The sequence below is a fragment of the Podospora pseudopauciseta genome, chromosome 6 (assembly GCF_035222475.1).
Source record: "Podospora pseudopauciseta strain CBS 411.78 chromosome 6, whole genome shotgun sequence".
In the NCBI taxonomy this organism is placed as follows: domain Eukaryota; kingdom Fungi; phylum Ascomycota; class Sordariomycetes; order Sordariales; family Podosporaceae; genus Podospora; species Podospora pseudopauciseta.
In genome coordinates, this window is record NC_085895.1 from 3,111,126 (window position 1) to 3,133,143 (window position 22,018).

Sequence of the window (22,018 nt, forward strand, 5' to 3'; positions counted from 1 at the left end):
AGGGATCTCAACAAGCATTACGAAACTATACCAGAGCAATTGCAGAACTTCAGGCGTGCGGTGGAACAATGTGATGACGTCTAGACCAATAATCAGCAGCTTGTTCTCAACCTAAAATCTTTCGCGCACCTCAGGTCGGACCACTGGCCGAGACAAAAGAATACCGAGAGCTGAAGTGCTTGAAATTTCACTGGCAAGACGTTTCATAGAGCGGTTTTGAGGAGTGGCGTTTCGTAATAGTAAATGCTCTAGATTCTGAAGGTCTTCCTTCCAGATATGTCGCATCTCGCTGTCGTATGGCCTCGTGTCTCCCTACGGTCCCTCTACCCATTATTGCCTGTCAAAGGCAGAAGCAATAGTTAACTGAACATAGGATTTTTGGAGGCGAGCGCAAAACAAGATCCCCTTCCTACAAGCGGGGAAACAATTCCAGCACGCTTTTGGCTTTGCCTTGGCTTCATCTACCCCGACGTCAGCAAAGTTCCCCCGCATGGCAAGACACGGTCCGTGTTGAACGATGGTTCCCCAACCTTCTGCATCTGCCGATAATATGCTAACCAACACATTGCCAATAGTGCCATTCGGATATCCAACCGAAGTCACGAAAATTGGAGTCGCCGATGGTGCGTTCTTTACCGTTCTCCGACGCCCCTCACCAGTATGCAGTAACGTTACCATTGGTCCCTTCGGACTGTGATGAGAATACATAACGTGAATGACGTCCCGGGCCTCTATGCATCATTGCTTCGTCTTTGGCAGACCATCAACAGACAACAAAACGAAGCAAAATAACATGGAGCAGGAATTCGCCGAACTCAAGAAGCAATCTGTAATATTGGAAGTAGTAGTCTTTCAGACAGTATGCTACCAGTGGCGAAAGATCATTATTAAGCCGGCCTGAGACTTGGAACAGCAGTCGGATCGAGGCAATCTCCCCATCTATGATTGCCCATTCCAGGGTTGAAAATCTACCCGAGGAATGGGGATCACTGTTACCAGTGATTTCAGGAATAACAAGCAAGGTCTCTAGCTCGTGGAGGGGAAATCGTTCGGGAGCAGGTCGATCAGCATCGGATGAGGAGTCACACGAGCTTGACGCGCAGAAAACACTTCCAGGAGCTTATCCATAGCTCGGTTCGTCGTATGTGCTATAAAGCCAACATCTTGGGGTTTCGAGAGCCACCTGTCCCTCTCTGTGCTCGAGTCTTCCTGGACATAATCGTCCCCTTTATCACCAGAACCCACATAATGGGGTCGGAACTGCCAATATTGTGCCGTCCAATTCTTGTAGTGAAGCAACTTCTGCAGGATCTCACTTGCGTCGTAATACTCGAGGGGGTCACTCAAAGCATCGATTAAAGCGCAGGCAGCTAACCAGTTGCCATGAATCAAGGCGGTCCATACGTCGGGGATAAAGTCGTCTGGGCCGCGTGGTAAATTCCCCCCGTAAGCGACACGATGGCTTTCTATCAGACCAGCAATGGTAAACACTGCGTTGTAGTCGCCACATTGGCCCAGAAACGACGCAACTGAGAATGCGAAATAATCTCTTCTATCGAGGCCGTAGGAAGAGATTACTTCCCCATCACAGTCCACCTCTCCCCGCTTGCGCAACTGAGCAAACAGGTATGTGACAAGGGCCACGTTACCATGGGCGATAGCGGAACACAGTGCACCCAAGGTCATGTGGTTAGGTGTTTGAAGAATTTCAGGGAACGGTGCGTTCGCTCGGCGCAATAGGAAGGCAGTGCTTGTATGCTCACCGCAAATGGCGCGGCCGAGGGGATTCATTCGGTCATAGGGAACATCATCTCGGTCCCCGCCGATACAAGACTCAAAGGTGATCAACAAAGTTCGCCAGGCACGGGCAATACCAATGCATAGGCGTTGATCTTGTTGTGCCCAGCCCAGTGTCTACACCCGCATCGAGAAGGAGGGAAACGATTTCGTCGTATCCGCGGGAGCACGCAAGCTCCAAGGGCCGTGTCAAGGCACGCTCTCTTGGTGGATGCAGGCTTCCCGATTGACAAGATCTTGTTGGATCTCAGGGGAGGGGGCATGGCGGAGAGCAGCTCTGAGAACGTCGACGTTGTTATTTTGGACGGCCCATCACATCGCGGAGACGCTACCACAGCAATAAAAGAGGATTGGGTTGAAAATGGCGTGACAGCGGCGGTCCAGGATGGCCACTGTGGCTACATTGGAGATGTAGTCGATGCCAGTGAGGCATTTTGGATCTGTGCAATTCTTCCCTGGTGCATCCCTGACACCATCGATATGCCCAAGGATCATCAATAAGATCTCTGGCGGTAGGGCTTTGAGGCCAACCATGTTGTTGTTGTGCTGTTGGAGTCGGACGTGAACAGGAATGCAGGACGTACATACTGCAGTGCGACCCTTTGCCCCTGTGCCTCTTTCGTTTCCAACCTCTCGGGTCGAGTGCCTGGGGGTGTTGGAGGACGTGGTTTCTGACTTGCTGTGCCGCGTGTTCGCCACTTTTCATGTCGATGATAGTGGAGCTGTTGTTGGTACCTAGCTATTGGATTGTGTGTTAACACCGAGATCCAATATATCATAGTGTTTCGTTTCCGTGGAATGTTGATATGTGGTAATATCAGCAGGTGTGAGTGCTGCCTGATACCATCGGTAAGATGGAATACACCCCAAGATGTGCTGAGATGAAGAATGGACTTTGGGAGGGTTGATCACACCGAATCTTGTTCTGCTGGGGTCTGAGAGCGGCGTTGGATGTGAGGCATGTGAGGCACGGGACGGTCAAGTCGTTTATTGGACGCAGAAGAAAGCTAGCCGATATTGTGGTTGATCTTGTATGATGATTGTCTGGAATTTTCAAGGAGAATGACGAAGGCCCGTCAATAGGAATTTCTCAGGATGTTGCATATTCACTTATCTGCCAAATAGGGGTTTTCCTTCCCCGTTATCAAGGGACTCGCCCGACGGTTTGCATCATGGTGTTGACTAGGTAGGTACGCAGACCATGAGCTTCGCATCCCCAGCCAAAGTTCATAACAGGACTGTGCTATGCTCATGAATGGCGGTCTTTTCTGATTCAGTGCCCGGCATGGACTAATGTGTGCCAAACCAACCACTTCGAAAGCTCTGCCTTCCAAAGGCCCGGCGGTCCCGAGCCAGATAATCACGCGGTTGGCCATACTGTAAATTCTGGGCATTAAGGGGATCTGCCCCTGCTTCTCCGTATCGTTGCTTTGGCTGATGCAGATAACGTCAATCCACAGGACCCTGACAATCTCAGGATCACGAAGACACAACAAAGCCTCGTGGAGGTTGTGTGTCACCAGCCGCTCCAGGCTATCAATGTATATACTCCTGGAAAAGCCGCCAGTGACCCAGGAGTAAGACAAGGCTTCATATAGATGCATTACTCGCGTCACTGGTAGCAAAGGATACTTGACAAGTCTGGCTTCGATCCGACCGTCATGTTCCCGACTGGGTATGAGATGGAGCAGATGAATATTCCCCGCCTTTGTCAAAGACGCATAAGGATATTCTTGTTCAAGGCGGCCATGAACAGGCGCGTCTGTTCGATCCCTATAGCGTGTGATCGTTCCATGCTGAGTCAGTTGACTGTCTTTCGGGGCCGGGTCATTTCGGGTAGCTTCCTCTTGGGGTCCAAGCTGCCGTGACATGTTAGGACCTCGGACAGCAATTTGCAGTTTTTGATGCCTCAGTTTCGTAGGTACCCGCCCTGTTGCTCTTGATGAAGAAGAATTTGAAGCCAGATGACGCTTGTTCCATATCGTAAGGCATCGTTTGGGAGCCAATGTGGGGCTACACACATTACACACGTCTCCAATGATCAAAAAGAGTCCGCTAGCGCGACTACATCTTAGGTAGTTTCTCCAAAGTCCATTATAATTTACTGCAAGGGAATAAGAGAGTAATCTGTAATCCCGAGACGTATGCATTTATTCTCCTCTAAGCTCTACCATAAGCGATACCTGTCCTGAGAAGACTCCGTGAAGCCGCAGGTCTGTCAAAATTCCCAGCACAATGCGCTAATATCGACTTCCAGATAACACCCCCAACCTTCTTTCCCTCCAACCCCCCTCCACCATAGCCTCATAGGCTCATAGCGGCAAGAAACCATCAACGCTTAGCGTTGGCGAAGAGGCCAATGGGGAATTTGGCAAGCCGCTGACCGCGCTCAGGCTTGGGTGGGGGAGCAACAATCTTTCGGACGCCGCGCTTGCTTGGGCGAGGCGGTCTTTTCATTCCTCCGGCAGGCGGCGGAGCGGCTTTGGCGGGCGGTGGGGCTGCCTGTCGTACGGGCAGAGCATTGCTTGGAGCAGGTGCAGGGCGACCGGCCTGGACTTTATTTGTAGGAGCAGGTGCCTTGGCTGGTGCCTTGGCTGGTGCTGCTGTCTTTGTGGGGAGGAGAGGCATGGTGCAGTTGGTAATAAGAGTTAAAGCGGTGTGAACGGTCTCGATAGTGTCGACGAAGGACTGGGGCTTTGCGCTGAAGCAGGAGATGTGGATATATGTCGTCGGGGCTTGGTTAACAAGATGTGAGGATGTTGCCCTCTGTTTGAAGGGCACCGTGACGGCGGTCTTATAGGTGAACCAAATCCTATTTTTGGACGGCTCTGGGTAGGTATCTTGTCATCCAAGGTTGAAATGAACTGGGGTACTATAATCCGAGGCCCAAGGGTGCTGGGCCTCACGGCACTGGGCAACCTGAGACAAGACTAATTTGTAACGACTGCAAAAATATAACATAGGTGAGATTCCTCTGTCCTAGCGCTGTTTGTGCCCTTAGCTAGCGGCGTGGGTGTAACAAAGCCCCATGTACGGCTCAGCAACCGTAGGTGGGGCAAGTTGAAGACCAACAGACCTGCCATCGCACCACAGCCTTCTTATTGCCCGTTGCCCCACGTTCCCTTGCTTCATCGGCCCTTTACTTGCCAGATTAATCTGACCTGAACACTTGCAAACACCACCCACCATGCCTTCACCTCCCGGAACTAAAGTCCCTGTGACGTGGCAACCGCCGGCGGACCCGGACAAGCCTGCCTGTCCGTACCGCAGAAACTTCACGGTGGACATCAAGAGCCATACTCCTCCCCCACCTTTTGGTGGTCGAGACTACGGTCGTGGTGAAACACGGACAGCAGTGCCCGACCAGACTCTGCGGTCGATTAAGCATACCGAACTTGTCATGAGGAACCCACCCCTGGGAACAGCCAATCCGCCAGCGCAGAAGACTGCGACACTGACCATCAATGGCGAGCTCGCCGTCGCCGATGGCCGGGGTGCACAGTTAGCCATTTGCACCTTCATGCCAAAGATCGCTGGGCAGCGCGCCTTCCAGGCCGTGGCAAAAATTTACGACGCGCTGTATTACTCATTCCGCAACAAGGACATACCATCTGTGCCTGTCGATGTTACCTTCGATGCGGACAAGGACTACAGCCGTGAGGCCGCAGCCTACGAGCACCTGAACAAGGAAAGAGAAGCGGGCGCACTGGCCCCAAGATACTTTGGCTCTTGGACCTTCAACGTGACCATCCGAATTGGCGGCACCATTCAGCAACGTCCAGTTCGTATGATTCTCATCGAGAACGTCCCTGGACCTAGCATCAGCCAGCTTTGTCTTCCCAACAGCGGAGTCGCTCTTGACCGGGCATCTCGCCTGGAGATCCTGGGGAGGGTGCTAGATGGCAATGCGAGATTGCTGTTCAAAGGAATCGCACAGAACGATCTGGCTGCCCGTAACGTCATCTGTGCTTACCCACCAGGCACAATGCCCAGCGCCATGCGGCAGCCTCCCCAACGAATCGTCCTGATCGACTACAATGCCGCCATTGTATATGAAAAGACAAGGCATGGAATTCGGCCATGGCAGAGACCGAGGTCCGCGCTCCCACCGAACCCCATGGAGCTCTACTGGCAAGATACACTCGTGGAGTTCCGAGGCTGGATCCCATCAGAGTGGGAAGTGACACCCAGGTTGCGTCAGGAGTGGTTGAGAAGTCGCTTTGGAGGACAGAATGCGGCCAAGTATGCACCACTCAAGACAACACTGGAGGTTGCCAAATAGGAGTGTTAGCTTGTGTTCTTGCTCTTTGGCAGCAAGTCAGTTGTATGTACTTGAGAGTTTAAGGGGTTCCTGGGCAACTAATGGGCACCGTGGCTTTGAAGATTTCTCAGGGGTAGTATACTTCAGAATGACCAAGTACCTTGGCTATTGGATAACGGAAAGCACCCGGATATCTCAGGAATAGAATAACCACCGTCTATCAAACACAATATCACACTAGACCCATCGTAAATAAGTATTTGATACTATCATTTTCACTTATCTACATACAGCACTGAACAATGCTTAATAATGGTCGTAATCCAAAGATCCTTGAGTTCTATCAGTGGTAGGCTTCTTATAATATTACCTACCTAAACTATCCCCTGAAGGCATAGTTTCTATCCACGCATGTGTTGGACTTAATAGCAGCAGTGCTAACTTGCGACGTGCTACACAAATCGCTTCCAGACGCATATGACCCTCCCAGCAGTCGAGCTCTACAACGGCTCACGATATCTATTTCGGGGACTATTTTGAGGATTACATGGATACACGTCGGGTCACGACAATCTTCGCGAATTTGAAACTCGACGACCGTCGCTCTTTGAAACAGGGTACTAGCTCCACATCCACAACTCCTACGCCGTACTGGCGCCCCGCCGCTTCCGTCCAACCTATGCCGCAGAATACGAGTAAGACCAACAATGTATTCGAAGCGGCGTTGGACAGCAACCCGCCGCAAGCCATTGCCATAATTATCTACCTTGCTTCCTGAAGCTAGTTGTAGTCTTCATACTTATATCACATCGTCCACCTCTTGTTCAAGAGCTGATCTGCCTCAAACCTGAACACATCGTCTTCGTCTTACACATCTGCAAAGCAATTACGCCACCTTATACTTCAGACCTCTTTTTCCCAACCGTTACTCTTGCAAAATGGCCCAACCAGTCCGTATCTCCCAATCTTTCGCCAACGTCGCGACAAACGCTCTCCCCACCTACCCCAACCCTCATGGAAATGCCAACGCCACCATCTCCGGTGACTCAACCCGCGACACAGACCCCCCCTATTTTGCGATTGCCTCCCAGAACAACTGGAACAACCTGAGCACCAACTTCTTAGGCAACCACCCCGCCTCCACCACCCCCAACCATCAGCTCAACGTCGAGACCGTCTCCCTCCGCGAAGACGCCGTCCATCACGGCAGCGAAGGCGACGTCGTCCGCTCGGCCGCAATGTACCTCCTCCACCCCATCAATCAAGCCCTCAGCACCCACCCCAACATCGCCATCACCTGCCAGTCCGAAGCCTCCACCAACCGCATCCGCAGCGACATCACCTACTATCGCCACCCCAACACGGCCAACCAAAACTTCAAGGCCTTTGCCGTCGTCGAGTTCAAGAAGCGCGGCGTGATCACGGCGGCCGAGTTCGCCGCCACGATCAGGTCCCAAACCGTCCCCACGCAACAGGTGGTTGACAACACGGTGGCAGCCGCCATGGCCCTGCCCCACGGCAAGCAGACGTACTTTGCCGGGGACTCGTTTGTGCTGATCAAGCAGGCGGCTTCGTACGCGGTGGCGCACAGGACGCCGTATGTGGCGCTGTTTGATTGGGACTTTCTGGTGCTGGTGCACTTCACGCAGATGACGCCGACGATGGACTATGTGGGGGATTACTGCCAGCTGCAGGTGATTCCGGCTGCGCAGTCGTCGGCGATGAGGGGGGCGTTGTTGGGATTTTTGGCACATGCTTACGATAATGCTCCGGCTGTGTAGGTCGAGTTCATACAAGATTGGGTAGGTAAGGTAGGGGGTGCGGAGGGGGACCTAGATATCAAACAACTTGTGGTGGGGTTCTGGGAAGACTGGCCGGAACGAACCGAGTCCTGTTAGCTTGCGTTGCGCGATGTAGCAGGACTCAGAAGGATCAAAGATACCGTAATATTAAACATATCCTAGACCCTGTAAGACAGTTGTATCTGGTAGAGCCATTATGAACAATCTGTCAAATATTCCTAAAAGCCTCCAGACTGCCACTGCAGTCTCGTTGTATTTCATCTTCGCCCCAAGTAAAAAACAGCCATCCTCCAGTGGATGGTAGGAGAACAGTAGGTCAAAGGAACAGCGTGTGGACACGTATCGGAAGCTTGTGTGATCTCCCATACTTCATTTGACAACTAGTAAAAGCAGTCGAAGGGGTAAGTCAAACCAATAGACATGGAAAAGTGGAACATAATGTTGATGGAAACACATTTCTCGATTGTTGACGCCATGGTCCTACATAGGTGCCGTCTCCGAATCATCCCCGCCACCCCAGCCCTTTCTCAGCCAATGAGACCCCATCTAACCGTCTCTGCGTTCTGCGGCTCGATCAACAAGCGAACATGCGTTGCCATGTTGATTCGTCTAGCAGTTGTCACCAGTGACATAGACGTTCCAGCTTCCCTTGAAGAAGTCCTGAGCGGAAACCTTGCACTTGCCCGAGTCGAAATCGCAGTGGGTGGACTCGCGCTCGTCCTGGGTAGCCAGGGTGAAGGAGGCGGGGTCGGTGTCTGGATCGGTGAGGTTCATGCCAGCGGTGAAGTTCTGGGTCCAGCCGGGGTGGGAGATCTCCATCTTGGCGATGGCCTCCTGGACTGTGCCGGTGACGACCTCGCGTGGGCCGGTGGGAACGTTAGGATCGATGGGAAGATTCCACTCGACCTCGTTGACGGCGTAGTTGGCGATGGGAACAATCACGGCGCCATGGGCGAGCTGGGCGAGAACAGCGCCGATGGCGCAGAAGATCTTGGAGACCATGTTCACGGATTGGGGAGTTTCGTGGAGTTTGTTGGTTGGTAGTTGTTCGTGTCGTTGTTGTTGCTGGAAGAAGAGATTGACAGAAATTGGTCTGGCGATAGGTATGTGGTGCTTTATACCCAGGCCTAGAGCATTCCAAGGAGCTTCTTCACACAGGACCACAATTGTTGAGAGCTTCCCATGTTGCGCTTTGCCCTATCGCGTCACTTCACTTCAGGCGTGACCGTAGGTAATCATCATGGACGGAGCATCTCGACAAATTCACTTGCTTGGAGATGACTTCAATGCAGACTCCGGTGGATCTTCACTGATGAGATATGTCCTGGTTACTTTATAGAACCCATTTGCTTCGGACTGCGTTGCTCTCAGATTCAGTGGGGATAGGTACTCCCAACGAGAGTTGATAAGGTAGCTCATGACCACCCTTTCAATAAGAACGTCATCAGTCAAGACTACCGAGGCCGGTTAAATGGTATTGATCTCTTGAACCGCAGCTTCGTGATTTTATAGCCTTTTTTTCAAACCCTACCTTGCTATTCCGAACGTGGTTGGAGAAAGGTTTGTTTACGTCTCACCTCTTGAGTCCTACCTAACGTACCTATGATGTTCCGATATCCAGCCATCACCTTGTGCCAGGGATAACGGGATCTACCTTCGTACTCTACTTTGCTTCATAGAATGAGTAAATATTCCCATGGTGCGCTTTAAGTTTACCAATGACTTTAAGCCTCACAAGCCTCCCAAGCCTCCCGAGCCATTGCGCTGCCGTTTTGTCTTAGCTGGAGGGTAGAGTTTAAAGTTTTCAGTTGATAAACTTTTAAATAAGATACCTTACCTGCAAACCTTGCCCTCAAAAGGCTTTCTTAGTGGGTTCTAGTGGTGGGTTTTAGGTGTATATAGGGGAGTCCGCTCCCACAGGAGGGACCTGTTCCTTTCCTCTCTTCTCCATCAGACAATACAACCTTCTTCACACTGGTCTTCTTCCCTCTCGGGCTCAAACCATAATAGCCAGCAGCACCTCCAGATAGACATATATCCTCTCCACCATGGACAGCTTCATCAACAGCATGAAAATCTTCGATTGGCTTCGGGCACCGACGCGCGACAATGACGGTGATGATCTGCGTCAGAAGACGGACCAGCAAACTCCAAAGACCCAGCCCCAGTGGCATGATCCCGACCAACGCGCTACCCTCTCTACCAGACCTTCGTCAAGGAGCGTCTTGAGCCACAACGGAGCCTCAACAAGAAGATGATGCCGCAGTCAAAACCGAACAGCCCCCACATCAAGAAGATGCAGAGGGAGATGACTGCTGTGAGACACGAAAAGGATGACTTGCAGCGAAGGTTTGTGGATGTCCAGGACGAAATGCATGAGTTGGAGCGAGCGTTTAGGAATACCTGTAAGACGCTTGCTCTTTCCCAGGTGGAGGTTACCAAGCTGAGGGCGGAGAAAAATAAGTATCGCTGTCCGGTGGATATGGACATTGACGAGTTTCTGAGAAGGGGAAGGGAAAGATTGGAGCAGGTCGAATAGGATGTGCTTCTGGAGGTAGATGAGGAGAAGGGCGACGAGTTATTGGCTGTATACAGGATGATAGGAAAGCTTGGAGAAGAACGGCGACAAGATGCTACTGGCGGGAGACTGGAAGGAGGACGACTGTTATGGGATGAGATCCGGTTAGGGTTTGGAAATCTGAAGACTACAACCTCTGTACGGATCGTTGGGAGGTCCCACAGATAAGAAGGAATACGGAGGGGGCGCAACAGGCATTACAAAGGGGGCGTAATAGGCTTGTTGATACCGATACGAGGTGGCTTTCTCAGTGGATTCTAATTACGCTTCAAGTCGTGTATATAAGGCTGAGGGAGTCCACTCCCGCAGGAGGGACCTGTTCCTTTTCTTTCTTCTTTATCTGACAATTCAATCTTGTATGGAGACCTACTCCTGTATTAGTCGTAGGCCCATATCAGCCACTAGGGATATACCTATCCTGTTTTTGTCATTGCTTTCGTAGATGTGTTCTCTTTCTCATCAAATAGTAATGTTATAAGGTATTGCTTTAATATATGTAGTAGCGTCACCAACTGGTCACCATCAATGCCCTCTGGTATGATCTATCATGCATGCCATGTTGGAAGAGCAACATGGCCGGGTCCTCTTATCAAGTACGACGCATATCTGACACAGAGTGAATACATCCCATTTCGGAGCATTCCAGGTTACCATGGAGCATCAATAAGGCAGGTAGCCTGCAATTTAGGCACACGCGAGTATCAACGGAAATAGCTGAATGACGCGCTATCCCAACAAGTCCCATCGAAGACATCATTCAACAAGGTCTTGGAGCAAGAGTTCTCTTGCTCCTGATGACCCAGTAATATAGCTATCCACTTCGTGACCGTACAGGTTCAGCAGTTAATTCTTTACTGGAGCAGACCTGGACTCTAACTGCCATTCACTTTAATCTTGATGCTTTCCCAAGGTGCATATATTTCTGGCAACTCTATCCTTGGAATAGTTTTCCTCTTCACCAGCACCGACTCAATTGTCATAATATACAATCTTTCGTGAGCATCGTCCTTGCTGGCCTTCTGGCCGTGCTCGGGCTCTTCACTCAATCAACATCCGCCGCCGAGATTCTACAGGTACACAATCATTGCAACTTTCCTGTTTGGTGGTGGCATAGCGCTATTGCGGAAGATTCGAACCCTTGCGATAGAGGTGTGAACGGCCAATGCATTGGCAAGGGTGGTGAGCCTTTTGAGGCTCTCGCTGGACAGACCACTGCCTACCCTTGGCTGAAGAACGACAAAGGGGTCTCTATGAAGATCCGCCGCGGAGACAAGGTCGACAAGTACACGTTTCAAGTCCCAGTCTTCCAGTTCGAGTATTGCCATTGCACTCAAGAAGAGCCCTGGGATCAGGGTCTGTGGTGGTAAGTATATCTTTTGCTTTTCACATCCTCGAAAGGACCATTCTTGCTGACTGCATCCTAGGGACCTTTCTGACGTCGACGGGAGCGGCCCTGGCATTTATGACACCCCGTTCGGCGACCAAAACGTTTACGTTCAGACCACTGGTGCCGGCTTTTCTGATCCTCAATACAACACTTGCCGGAATCTCAAGTGCAAGAAGAACATGTATGATTGAGGGTGCCAGGTGGAAAGGATGTCAAGGTTTCAGAACATGAAACCCACAAGTAATTTTCTGAAGTGGTCATTTTAAACTTCGACACACCACACCACATTCCCGAACAGTTCAACTGGTTCCGTACTGATGAAGATGGTAGCGGATACCAATTGCCATGGCGCTCCGGCTGCCTGCTGCCCCGTAGTCGCTCGGGAAGCTCTTTCGAGAAGCTTCGTGCTGCGGTGGAGACATAATCGGCAGTGACCGACTTGTTTATTCAAGCAGTAAAAATGTCTTCACGTGTGCTGAAATGAGATGTTAGATATGTGAAACGATAGAGACTCTCACGGTACCTGATGGTCAAGCCACAATCTGATAAGATAAGGGAAAGCAAGCCATTGACGAAGTGGAACACTCACGTGTTGCCGGGGTTTGGCTTGGTCTCTAGAGTTACTTACGTAATCTCCAGTGCGCTGACTGTGGAACTGACACAGTGGGCGATACCCCTGCAGCAACACTGCTATCAACGAGCTCACCCAGCTGTTGCCATGCTCTCCATTGCGTCGTCATCTTGCCCGCTAGATCCAGACCCAACACCCGCCATCACGAGATATACGAAGTAACCAAATTACACCATCCCATCCGTACATATACTGCGCTGGTCGCTGGCAACCGATACATTTGAAGCAGCCCATCCGCAACATGTCTACCCCCGCGCCGCCTGAGGACCAGGCCCGCCTGCTTGAGGATGCATTAATTGCCGTGCGCCAGCAAACAGCCATGATGCGCAAATGCCTGGATACTCCCGGGAAGCTTATGGATGCCCTCAAGTGCTGGTCTGTTTTCTGACTGTCAATTATCGTGCTAGCCGCACCGCGTGCTGACTGAACGTCTTACCTTGTAGCTCGACTCTCGTCTCCGAGCTCCGGACAAGCAGCCTCGGCCCGAAGCAATACTACGAATTATACATGTCAGTTTTCGATGCCCTCCGATATCTGTCTGTCCACCTGCGCGAAAATCATCCCGTCAACCACCTTGCCGATCTCTACGAACTTGTGCAATATGCCGGCAACATCATCCCACGCTTATACCTGATGATGACGGTCGGGACGGCCTACATGTCGGTGGAGGGTGCCCCTGTCAAGGAACTCATGAAGGATATGATGGACATGAGCCGTGGCGTTCAGCACCCCATACGTGGACTGTTTCTGCGCTATTATCTCATGGGCCAAGCCAGAGACTATCTGCCCACCGGCGACTCCGACGGGCCCGAAGGAAACCTCCAGGACTCGATCAACTTTGTCCTTACCAACTTCGTCGAGATGAACAAACTCTGGGTGCGTCTCCAGCACCAAGGACATTCAAGAGAGCGGGACCAGCGGACCCAAGAACGCAAGGAGCTTCAGCTGTTAGTGGGGAGCAACATCGTGCGACTAAGCCAGCTCGTCGACCTTCCGGCCTACAAGAATGGCATCCTCGCGCCCCTGCTCGAGCAGGTTGTCCAATGTCGAGACGTCTTGGCCCAAGAATATCTTCTCGAGGTTATTACCCAGGTTTTCCCAGACGAGTTCCACCTCTACACATTGGACCAGTTTCTTGGCGCCGTCTCGAGGCTCAATCCCCACGTCGACGTCAAGGCTATTGTGATAGGCCTGATGGACAGGCTGTCAAGTTATGCAGAACGCGAGTCACAGGACGAGACAGAGGAAGACAGGGGCAAGATGGAGGAGGACGCTTTGACAGAGTTGCTCGAGAAGGTGAAGCTGGGCAAACTGAACGCAGAGTCGCCAAGTACGGAGCCACCAACTGATACAGCCGAAGTCCCACGAAACGGGGACCAGAATCCGGATGATGCTTCTTCGACAGCGGAAACACTAAATAAAGACGATAACCAGCCAGCCCCTTCAGTCGCTGATACCGAAGCGACCGCAGTGGACAACGCCGAGGCTGAGCCAGCCAAGAAGCGGCGAGGCATTCCGGAAAACGTCCGGCTGTACGAGATATTCTTCGGCCAAGTCAAGAATCTTGTGCAAGCACAACATCTCCCCATTCAAGATACAATTGCACTTTGTGTCTCTTTGACAAATCTCGCCCTCAACATTTACCCCGAGCGGTTGGACTACGTCGATCAAATCTTCGACTACGCCAACAGCAAGGTGAAGGAGCACGCCAACAGCCCAGATCTTCATTCGCAACCAGCGCAGCAAAGTCTTTTGGCGCTTCTCCAGAGCCCGCTCCGGAGATATGTGTCCCTTTTTACTGCGCTCTCCCTTCCAACATATGTTCCTCTCTTCCAATCACAGACCTACCCGACTCGGAGGGCGGTAGCCGGCGAGGTAGCCAGGCACCTCCTCAAGAACCACACTTTCATTTCCACACCCGCACAACTAGAGAATGTGCTCGAGATCCTCAAAGTTCTCATCAAGGAAGGGTCCCAAGCACCAGCGGGTTATCCCGGCGTCGTCCAGCCCCGCGCCCGTGCCCTCGAGACAGACGAGACAATGGAAGAGCAAGGCTGGCTTGCCAGACTCATCCACCTTATCCACTCCGAAGACAACGACACCCAATTCCGCCTCTTGCAAATGACGAGAAAGGCCTACGCCGAAGGCAACGAGCGCATCCGCACCACCACCCCACCGCTCATCACCGCCGGCCTCAAGCTCGCGCGCCGCTTCAAGAAGAGGGAGCACTACGACGACAACTGGTCTTCCCAGTCTTCCGCCTTGTTCAAGTTTCTGCACTCTGCCGTCTCAACGCTCTACACAAGAGTCAATGGCTCCGGCGCGGCGGAGTTGTCTCTGAGACTCTTTTGCTCGTGCGGGCAGGTGGCTGACCAGACGGGCTTTGAGGAGGTGGCGTATGAGTTTTTTGCGCAGGCCTTTACGGTGTACGAGGAGGCGGTGAGCGATTCGAAGGCGCAGTTTCAGGCTGTTTGTGTTATTGCGAGCGCGCTGCACAGGACGAGGAACTTTGGGAAGGAAAATTATGATACGCTGATTACGAAGTGTGCGCAGCATGCGAGCAAGCTGTTGAGGAAGCCGGATCAGTGCAGGGCTGTGTATTTGGCTAGTCATTTGTGGTGGGCTACGCCCGGGGCGGGGGAGGAGGAGGAGGGAGGCGGGGATGTAAGTTTCTCTGGGATATCCGGTGATGTGGGTTGTGCTGACGAGAAGTTGAAGCTCTATCGTGACGGCAAGAGGGTGCTCGAGTGTCTCCAGCGGGCGTTGAGGGTGGCGGATAGTTGCATGGAGACTGCGACGAGCATTGAGTTGTTCGTCGAGATTTTGGACCGTTATGTGTATTATTTTGATCAGAAGAATGAGTCGGTATGCTGTCTTTTCCTTGTTGCCCATTCTTTGGCAGGTACTGATATTGGTGGCAGGTCACAACGAAATACCTCAACGGCCTTATCGAGCTTATACACTCCAACCTTGCCGGCAACCAGCAGGACAGCGCGAGTGTGGACGCTAGCAAGAAGCACTTTTTGCAAACGTTGGAGATTATCAGGAGTAAGGAGTATGAGGGGGTGGTGTTGACGCCGAAGTGAGGGGTTTCTGGGGGGAGTGTAGGGGTGATGTGGAATTAATGAGACGGGATAAGGTTAAGGGAAAGCGAGCGTATTGATAGGTAGTTTATTGGATGGGAGACCATGCAAAAAGTACAATTCTGTGACAACCTCCCGTGTTCTTTACGCGCACCCTTGCTGGTGTCTTGAGTTTATCTTGTATATTTTCTCGATTAAGATTGTCTTTCTTATATACAACTTCCATTGCCCTGTGTAGATCTCCTCCTTCTCCCCTTTGTAAATAAATACAAGAAATGGCGGGGACTAAGAATACAAACAAAAGACAAGGAAAAGTTTTGTGTAAGCTGCAGTGGGACTGTTGTAAGTCCAGGAGAAAAGGAAAAAGCCGAAACGCCATGCGATGCAAAATCCAACCCCTCAAAACAGAGCCTCCTCGAGGAAAAAAGGGCCTAGGACAAACCAACAAAACCAAGAACAAAAAAGAAAACAAAAATCACCTCGCAGCCAAATTCTCCGCCGCCTTGACCATAATCCCCGCCACCTTCTCCAACCTCCTCATCGCCTCCTCCCACTGCCCGTCCTCAATCGCGTCCCTCACAGCAGGGAAATACCCCTCATCATAACTCGACCACCTCTGCGGCCCAAAAACCACATGTTTAAACTGTTTCCTTCCCGGTATCTAATTTCCCATCATTAGCACACACCCAACGCCGCCAGAGGAAGAAGAAAAAACTCACCCCATCAATATCCAACAAATCCGAATCAAACCTCCCCATCCTAGAATTATACTCAGCCCTCATATCCCCCAGCCCGTTCGTCTCGTAACCATTCGTCGCAATAACCTTATTCTCCCACTCCGTCTCCCACTTTACAAACCTCCTAACCGCCATCGCGACTTCATCGGCCGCTTCTCTGAGTTTCGTGACCTTGAAGATCTTCTCGTCGTAACCTGTTTGGTTTCTCGCCCAGGTTTCCAAATCACCAACCCACTCCGAAAGCTTATCCGCGTAAGCGGGCATGTCAAACGGCATGATTGGGCGGTTAGACAGCTCAAATGCCAAAAGGCCGACGACGCGGCAAAGAATAGTGTGGTAGGCCCAAGACGGGTCCCCTTCAACAGCCATCCAGTCATGGTTCTCGTACGACGAGTGGGCTGGGTAGCCAGGTCCATCAAAGTGGAGGTCGATGGAGGCGGTACCGGCAATGTCCTGAAAGGCGACATAGTCCGAGCCGGCGCCGAGTCCTTCCAGATCGGCCGAGCGTTCGTTCCAGAGGTCGAGGAGGGATTTGAACTGGTTTTTCGGGTCGGGGTAGTGATCGTCTGTTGTCCTGGCTAGGACTTCGAGCAGGAGCTTCTTGAAGACGGGGTTGCCGGCGGCGTGGAACTCGCCCCCGGTCACGGCCGTGTCGAGGTTGATGTATGCGAGCGCGTTCTCACGTAGGAAGTCGTCGTTTTGCTCGACGTATTCTGTCGAGCCGATGAGGTTGTATTCTTCCGCATCCCAGGACATGAACTCGATTGTGCGCAAGGGGCGCCAGCCTTGCGCCAGGAGGTTGCCAAACACTCGGATGACTTCCATCATGACGGCTGTTCCAGAGGCGGGGTCGGCAGCTCCAAAGGCCCAGGCGTCGCGGTGGTTGCCGATGATGATAGACTTTGCATCCTGCTCAATGCCACCGATGCGGCCGTAGACATTCCAGATAGCTTGCTTCTCGACTTCATCTTGCTCATTCTTGAGGCGGACAATGGGTGATGAAAGGTTGCCGGTCCACCACTCGTCGATGGAAGGGACACCGCCGGCCCAGCCATCGGGAATATGTTGCCCATGTCCCTTGAGATGCTGAAGGAGAATTTGGGCATCGCGCCAGCCAAGGGGAAGACTGGGGATTTTGACGAGACCCTCGGCCTGGTCAACCTTGACACGAGGCTGGTCTTTCTTACTGCCCCAGCCGGGAGTCAACACATCACCCACTACCCAACTCATCAGACTCACGGAGCCTCTCTGGACACCATCAGCTGGCATCCAACGGCCCAATGGTGCTGTCGGACCCTTCAGGTACCCGGCATCCTTTGGATCTGTGTAGATGAGACAACCTGCAAATCCGGCGAGCTCAGCAGCCTTGACCTTGAGTGCCCTGTCAATTTGGGTGCCATAGTATCTGACCAAGGCAATCGCACCCTTGGTGTCGATGCCTCTGTCCTTTAGCGTCTGGAAGTCCTCCCTCGAGCCGTAGTGAGCATAAATCAGGGGCCCTTTGACATCCCCCGACTTGGAATGTCCATGGAAAGCGTATGTTTGACGGCCTGTCGTTTCACCACCGACTTCATCTTCCTCCAACTTGGCCGTCCACTTGACTTTACCGTCGTCACCCAGAATCTCCACTGCTCTGCCCCCAGCCTTGGGGTAGTTGAGGTAAACATGGTACGTGTCTCGCCTAACATTTTCCAATCCATGCCGACGGAACTGGGCTTCGGTGTACTCCATGAGCGCAAAATCTCCTTCGGTCCCTGCCAAATGCGCATAGCTGGTGTAGCGCTTGGAGTACTCTGCAAGATGATCTGGATTCATGGAATTCTCGATGTACAGCCTGATCTTCTCCGGCGGGAACGCGGTGCTTCCCATTCTCCTGGCCATGCTGGTGAACATGTCGCTGGCGAATATCAAGTAGAGAAACCCCAGGAGCATGAAGATGGCGAGGATGCGGGCGACCAGAAGCAGCAGCGCCGCGCTCCCAAACTGGGGGAACGCAAAGCGCGAGGCTGGTGTTTCTGTCTCTGCATTTGCCGCCTCCGGGTCGGTATTGCTCTCATCAGCCGTTGCAGCTCGGCGACGTAATCTTGGCAACTTCCACTTCCACCTCCAGCGCCACTGTGGTAGTGAGAGCCCTATGCGCTTCCCCCACGACGGCCGGCTTCCCCCGCGCACGTCCGAGTCGTCAATCTCCAGCTCTTGCATTTCCCGGCGCACTTGGCGGGTCTCTTCATCTGAATCGGAATCATCGGAGCTGAACAGGCTGTCTTCGTCGTCGGTTTCAACAGTTGGCGCTCGGTAGCCACCTGGTCGGCTGCCACGCTGTGAGGCAGGATCTGTAGGGTTGTGTGCATGTCGGGAGCCCCTTAGGAGGGATTGCCCCTCTACTGCGCCGGCTCCGGAATCGTCGATCGGGGAGGGGGCGAGATCTCGTTGCTGCCAGTCGCTGTTGCTGCCGCTGGCGACGGCCTCATCGTAGGTCGGTATCGGAGGTACCGGTTCGTACCGCTGTTTTTCGGAAGGCATTGTGTGTAGGATGTTGCGCAAGCGCTGTGCACATTCGGGAGACGCGCGGAGGGCGGAGGGGCAATAAGAAAAAAGGAGGGATGGCCAATTTCTAGAAACGGACAAGGCAAGGCAAGATTAAATGATGGAAAGGAGGACCGTCTTCGTTGGATGGCCACGGGCAGGGCAAATGAGCGTGGTGAAGAGTGTTGTTATCTTGGTCGTTCTAGGTCTGTAGGGAGATGCTCATCATCAGTCCAGCTGGTGTTGGAGCTGGCATCGATGGAAATGTGGTCGGGCAACGTCGCGTGCTTGTGTTCCAGGACGGTTTGACGTCAAAATTGTCTTCCGGGATGTCGACAGCCCCCAGAGAAAGGGCAATTGGGGAAACGGTTGCCGACTTCCCGCCTGTGACAGACAGGGGACGCTTGGCGGCGTGCGACACCCAACAGCGGCCTCAAACAGGGACCCACTGGCTATTTCAGCTGTGCATCTGCGAACTTGCTTACCTAAAGAATTATGTCCCATCCCCTTGGCACCGCATCCTTCAACATTTACACCCATGCCTCACCTTCGCCCAGAACCATTCCAACTGCATTCTCCAAGACGCTCAAATAGCAGCTAATGCAACATTCTGTCATGATCACTCGCCTATGGAACTCCCACCCTGTTCAACGGCACTCAATCATCCAACTACCCCAGGACACCAGGGTGCCTTGCGTGATACCCTTCAAAGAAATGCTGTAGCTCCGGGCCTGGGTTCAACTACACCATCATCCATATGCATGGCTCAGCCCAATAGTGATGTTGGCGACCAGTCGGATGTCGAGGATGGCTCTGGGCAGCCTTCTCGGGCAAGCGGGGTAGGTCGCAATGAACCCGTCCAACATGTCCCCTATCCCTGGTCCCGATGCACACCTTGCCGGGTTCGGTAGCATGTTTCTAGGGCTAGGTCAGGGCAGTCAGCATCACATCACAACATGTCTACCAACCTGGCAAGGCGCTGGCAAGTCATGCAGTGAGCCAACCACCCGCGAACACCTACAAAAGCCATGGAGGCCGCACCTCGGGACAGGATTTGGTGTCCCATCACCATCACTCCCTCTGAACCCAAGGGCCTGACAACATGTCGCTTTCCAAGTTCTGTCTGTTGGCGTCTGCCTCGTTGGTGAGCTTGACCACCGGGCTGAGCACACCACATGCCAATATCAAGCGTCAGGTCTCCCAGTTGCGTGAGAGTTATGACTTTGTCATTGTTGGCGGAGGTACAAGTGGTCTCACGGTAGCTGATCGGTTGAGTGAAGCTTTTCCACAGAGTAAGCCATCTCTCGTATCTGATCATCCACATCGTCATACAGCTAACCGAGAATACAGAAACTGTACTGGTTGTTGAGTACGGCGATGTTGAGTACGCTCCATCAAGCTTCGATCCACCGGTCGACTGGTATGGGCCGAATTCATTTCAAAGCGCCTCCCTCTGGGTATTTTTCTCCCAGCCGAACCCCGAATACAACAACTTGACGGCCCTCAGCTTTGCTGGGCAAGTGGTCGGTGGAAGCAGTGCTATCAATGGCCAATTCTTCGATCGGCCATCACGTCACGATCTTGATTCCTGGACCCAGCTCGGCGTTTCTTCAGACTGGAACTGGCGGGGAATGTTTCCCTATTTCAAAAAGGTGCCGTGTGACATTTCAGAGCATAATTGACCACAGAGACTGACCCCAACGAACACAGAGCATCAAGTTCACCGCACCATCAGCACAGGTGGCTCAGCAGTACAACTACACCTGGGATCTTTCTTCTTACGGCGGCACGACACCCATCCATTCCAGTTTTCCCCCCTTCCAATGGGCCGACAACTCCGTCGTCCTGAACGGCTGGAGGGAGCTGGGTGTCCACACACGTCAGGACTGCGCTGGCGGTGACAAAGAGGGTCTCTGTGCAGTTCCTACTTCACAGCATCCCATCACTGCAAGACGTTCTCATGCTGGGCTTGGCCACTACGCCGATGTAGTTGGGACTCGTTCCAATTACGATCTGCTTGTGAAGCATCAGGCAGTCAGAGTCATCTACCCCAACGGAGTCAATTCTGGCCCTCCACTTCTCGATGTCCGATCGCTAACCACCAATGCTCGGTTCAACATCACCGCCAATGCTGAGGTTGTTCTCTCGGCTGGCGCCTACCACACACCCACTGTTCTTCTTAGAAGCGGCATCGGTGCTGCCAATATCCTTGCAGCGTCTGGAATTACACAGGTGCTTGAACTGCCAGGAGTCGGTGCCAATCTTCAGGATCATCCTGGGAGCACAGGCGTGGCTTGGAACTGTATGTCATCCATCCCCACAAATTATCCTTCTTTTTCTAAATTCTAGTAACCCTTATGCTAACATGGTCCCTATAGACACCAAGCCTGGAAACTGGACCCCAATGCCAGAGGAAATGGCCGACCCAACTTTCAAGGCTGATGCCACGGCTGCGTTTGACGAGGTGCCAGCGCGCGGTCCTTACACCATGGCCTTGGGCAACCGGGCCATCTACATTTCTCTCCCAAACACCACACCCAACTACCTCAGCATCATTCGCAAAATCCTCAGACAGACAGTGGATGGATCCGCAGCATCCTTCCTGCCAGCCGACTACAGAGACAACGCAGCACTGGCCAGAGGCTACAGAGACCAGCTCGCCGTCTTGGCCAAGCTCCTCCTCAACCCCAAGGCCCCCAACCTCGAAACCCCATGGTCAACAGGTTATTCCGCCCCAGCGATCCTTCTTCATCCCCTCAGCCGTGGGACGGTCCGCCTCAACCCGGCAGATCATCTTGCCCAGCCCGTTGTTGACAGCAGACATGGCAGCAACCCAGTCGACTTTGACATGCAGCTTGCTAATGTGAAGTGGTCACGAAGACTGCTTGACACACCCACGATGAAGCGTTACGGCGCGGTGGAAACTGCCCCGGGTGAAGCTGTGCAGAGTGATGCGGAGTTGTTGGCGTTTATCAAGAGCGCTGCGACGTTGAGTTATCAGCATCCGTGCTGCACCGCTGCGTTGGGACCGAAGAATAAGGGGGGTGTGGTGGATAATAAGCTGAGGGTGCACGGGGCGAAGGGGTTGAGGGTGGTGGATATCAGTGTTTTGCCTTTGGTTATCAGTGCGCATACGAGCTCGACGGCTTATGCGCTGGGTGAGAAGGCTGCGGATGTTATTATTAAGGAGTGGAGGTGAGTGTCGGTTTGTTTGGT

General features: G+C 52.7%; 7 protein-coding genes across 7 annotated transcripts; 4 read left to right on the top strand and 3 right to left on the bottom strand.

Moving 5' to 3' along the window:
- Positions 1–2,903: 2,903 nt before the first annotated feature.
- Positions 2,904–3,947, bottom strand: QC763_607500 (uncharacterized protein; the record flags this gene model as incomplete). Its single annotated transcript, XM_062914587.1, has 1 exon — positions 2,904–3,947. The coding sequence occupies one exon, from the start codon at positions 3,945–3,947 to the stop codon at positions 2,904–2,906; it is 1,044 nt and encodes a 347-aa protein (XP_062763278.1).
- Positions 3,948–4,984: 1,037 nt separating this feature from the next.
- QC763_607510 (uncharacterized protein) lies at positions 4,985–6,079 on the top strand (the record flags this gene model as incomplete). The annotated part of the gene is made up of 1 exon (XM_062914588.1): positions 4,985–6,079. One exon carries the CDS (start codon positions 4,985–4,987, stop codon positions 6,077–6,079), a length of 1,095 nt encoding a protein of 364 aa, XP_062763279.1.
- A 917-nt stretch (positions 6,080–6,996) lies between these two features.
- On the top strand, positions 6,997–7,839 carry QC763_607520 (uncharacterized protein; the record flags this gene model as incomplete). Its single annotated transcript, XM_062914589.1, has 1 exon — positions 6,997–7,839. One exon carries the CDS (start codon positions 6,997–6,999, stop codon positions 7,837–7,839), a length of 843 nt encoding a protein of 280 aa, XP_062763280.1.
- A 548-nt stretch (positions 7,840–8,387) lies between these two features.
- Positions 8,388–8,862, bottom strand: QC763_607523 (uncharacterized protein; the record flags this gene model as incomplete). Its single annotated transcript, XM_062914590.1, has 2 exons — positions 8,388–8,503; positions 8,637–8,862. The coding sequence occupies 2 exons, from the start codon at positions 8,860–8,862 to the stop codon at positions 8,388–8,390; spliced, it is 342 nt and encodes a 113-aa protein (XP_062763281.1).
- A 3,630-nt stretch (positions 8,863–12,492) lies between these two features.
- vps35 (retromer complex subunit Vps35) lies at positions 12,493–15,693 on the top strand. Its single transcript, XM_062914591.1, has 4 exons — positions 12,493–12,831; positions 12,900–15,120; positions 15,175–15,321; positions 15,378–15,693. The coding sequence occupies exons 1-4, from the start codon at positions 12,698–12,700 to the stop codon at positions 15,540–15,542; spliced, it is 2,667 nt and encodes an 888-aa protein (XP_062763282.1). The 5' UTR covers positions 12,493–12,697; the 3' UTR covers positions 15,543–15,693.
- On the bottom strand, positions 15,619–19,505 carry QC763_607540 (uncharacterized protein). The gene is made up of 2 exons (XM_062914592.1): positions 16,259–19,505; positions 15,619–16,200 (listed from the first exon to the last, which is right to left on the bottom strand). Exons 1-2 carry the CDS (start codon positions 18,797–18,799, stop codon positions 16,015–16,017), a joined length of 2,727 nt encoding a protein of 908 aa, XP_062763283.1. The 5' UTR covers positions 18,800–19,505; the 3' UTR covers positions 15,619–16,014.
- Positions 19,298–22,001, top strand: QC763_0097330 (uncharacterized protein; the record flags this gene model as incomplete). Its single annotated transcript, XM_062906337.1, has 4 exons — positions 19,298–20,094; positions 20,153–20,454; positions 20,513–21,104; positions 21,181–22,001. The coding sequence occupies exons 1-4, from the start codon at positions 19,905–19,907 to the stop codon at positions 21,999–22,001; spliced, it is 1,905 nt and encodes a 634-aa protein (XP_062763284.1). The 5' UTR covers positions 19,298–19,904.
- Positions 22,002–22,018: the final 17 nt, after the last annotated feature.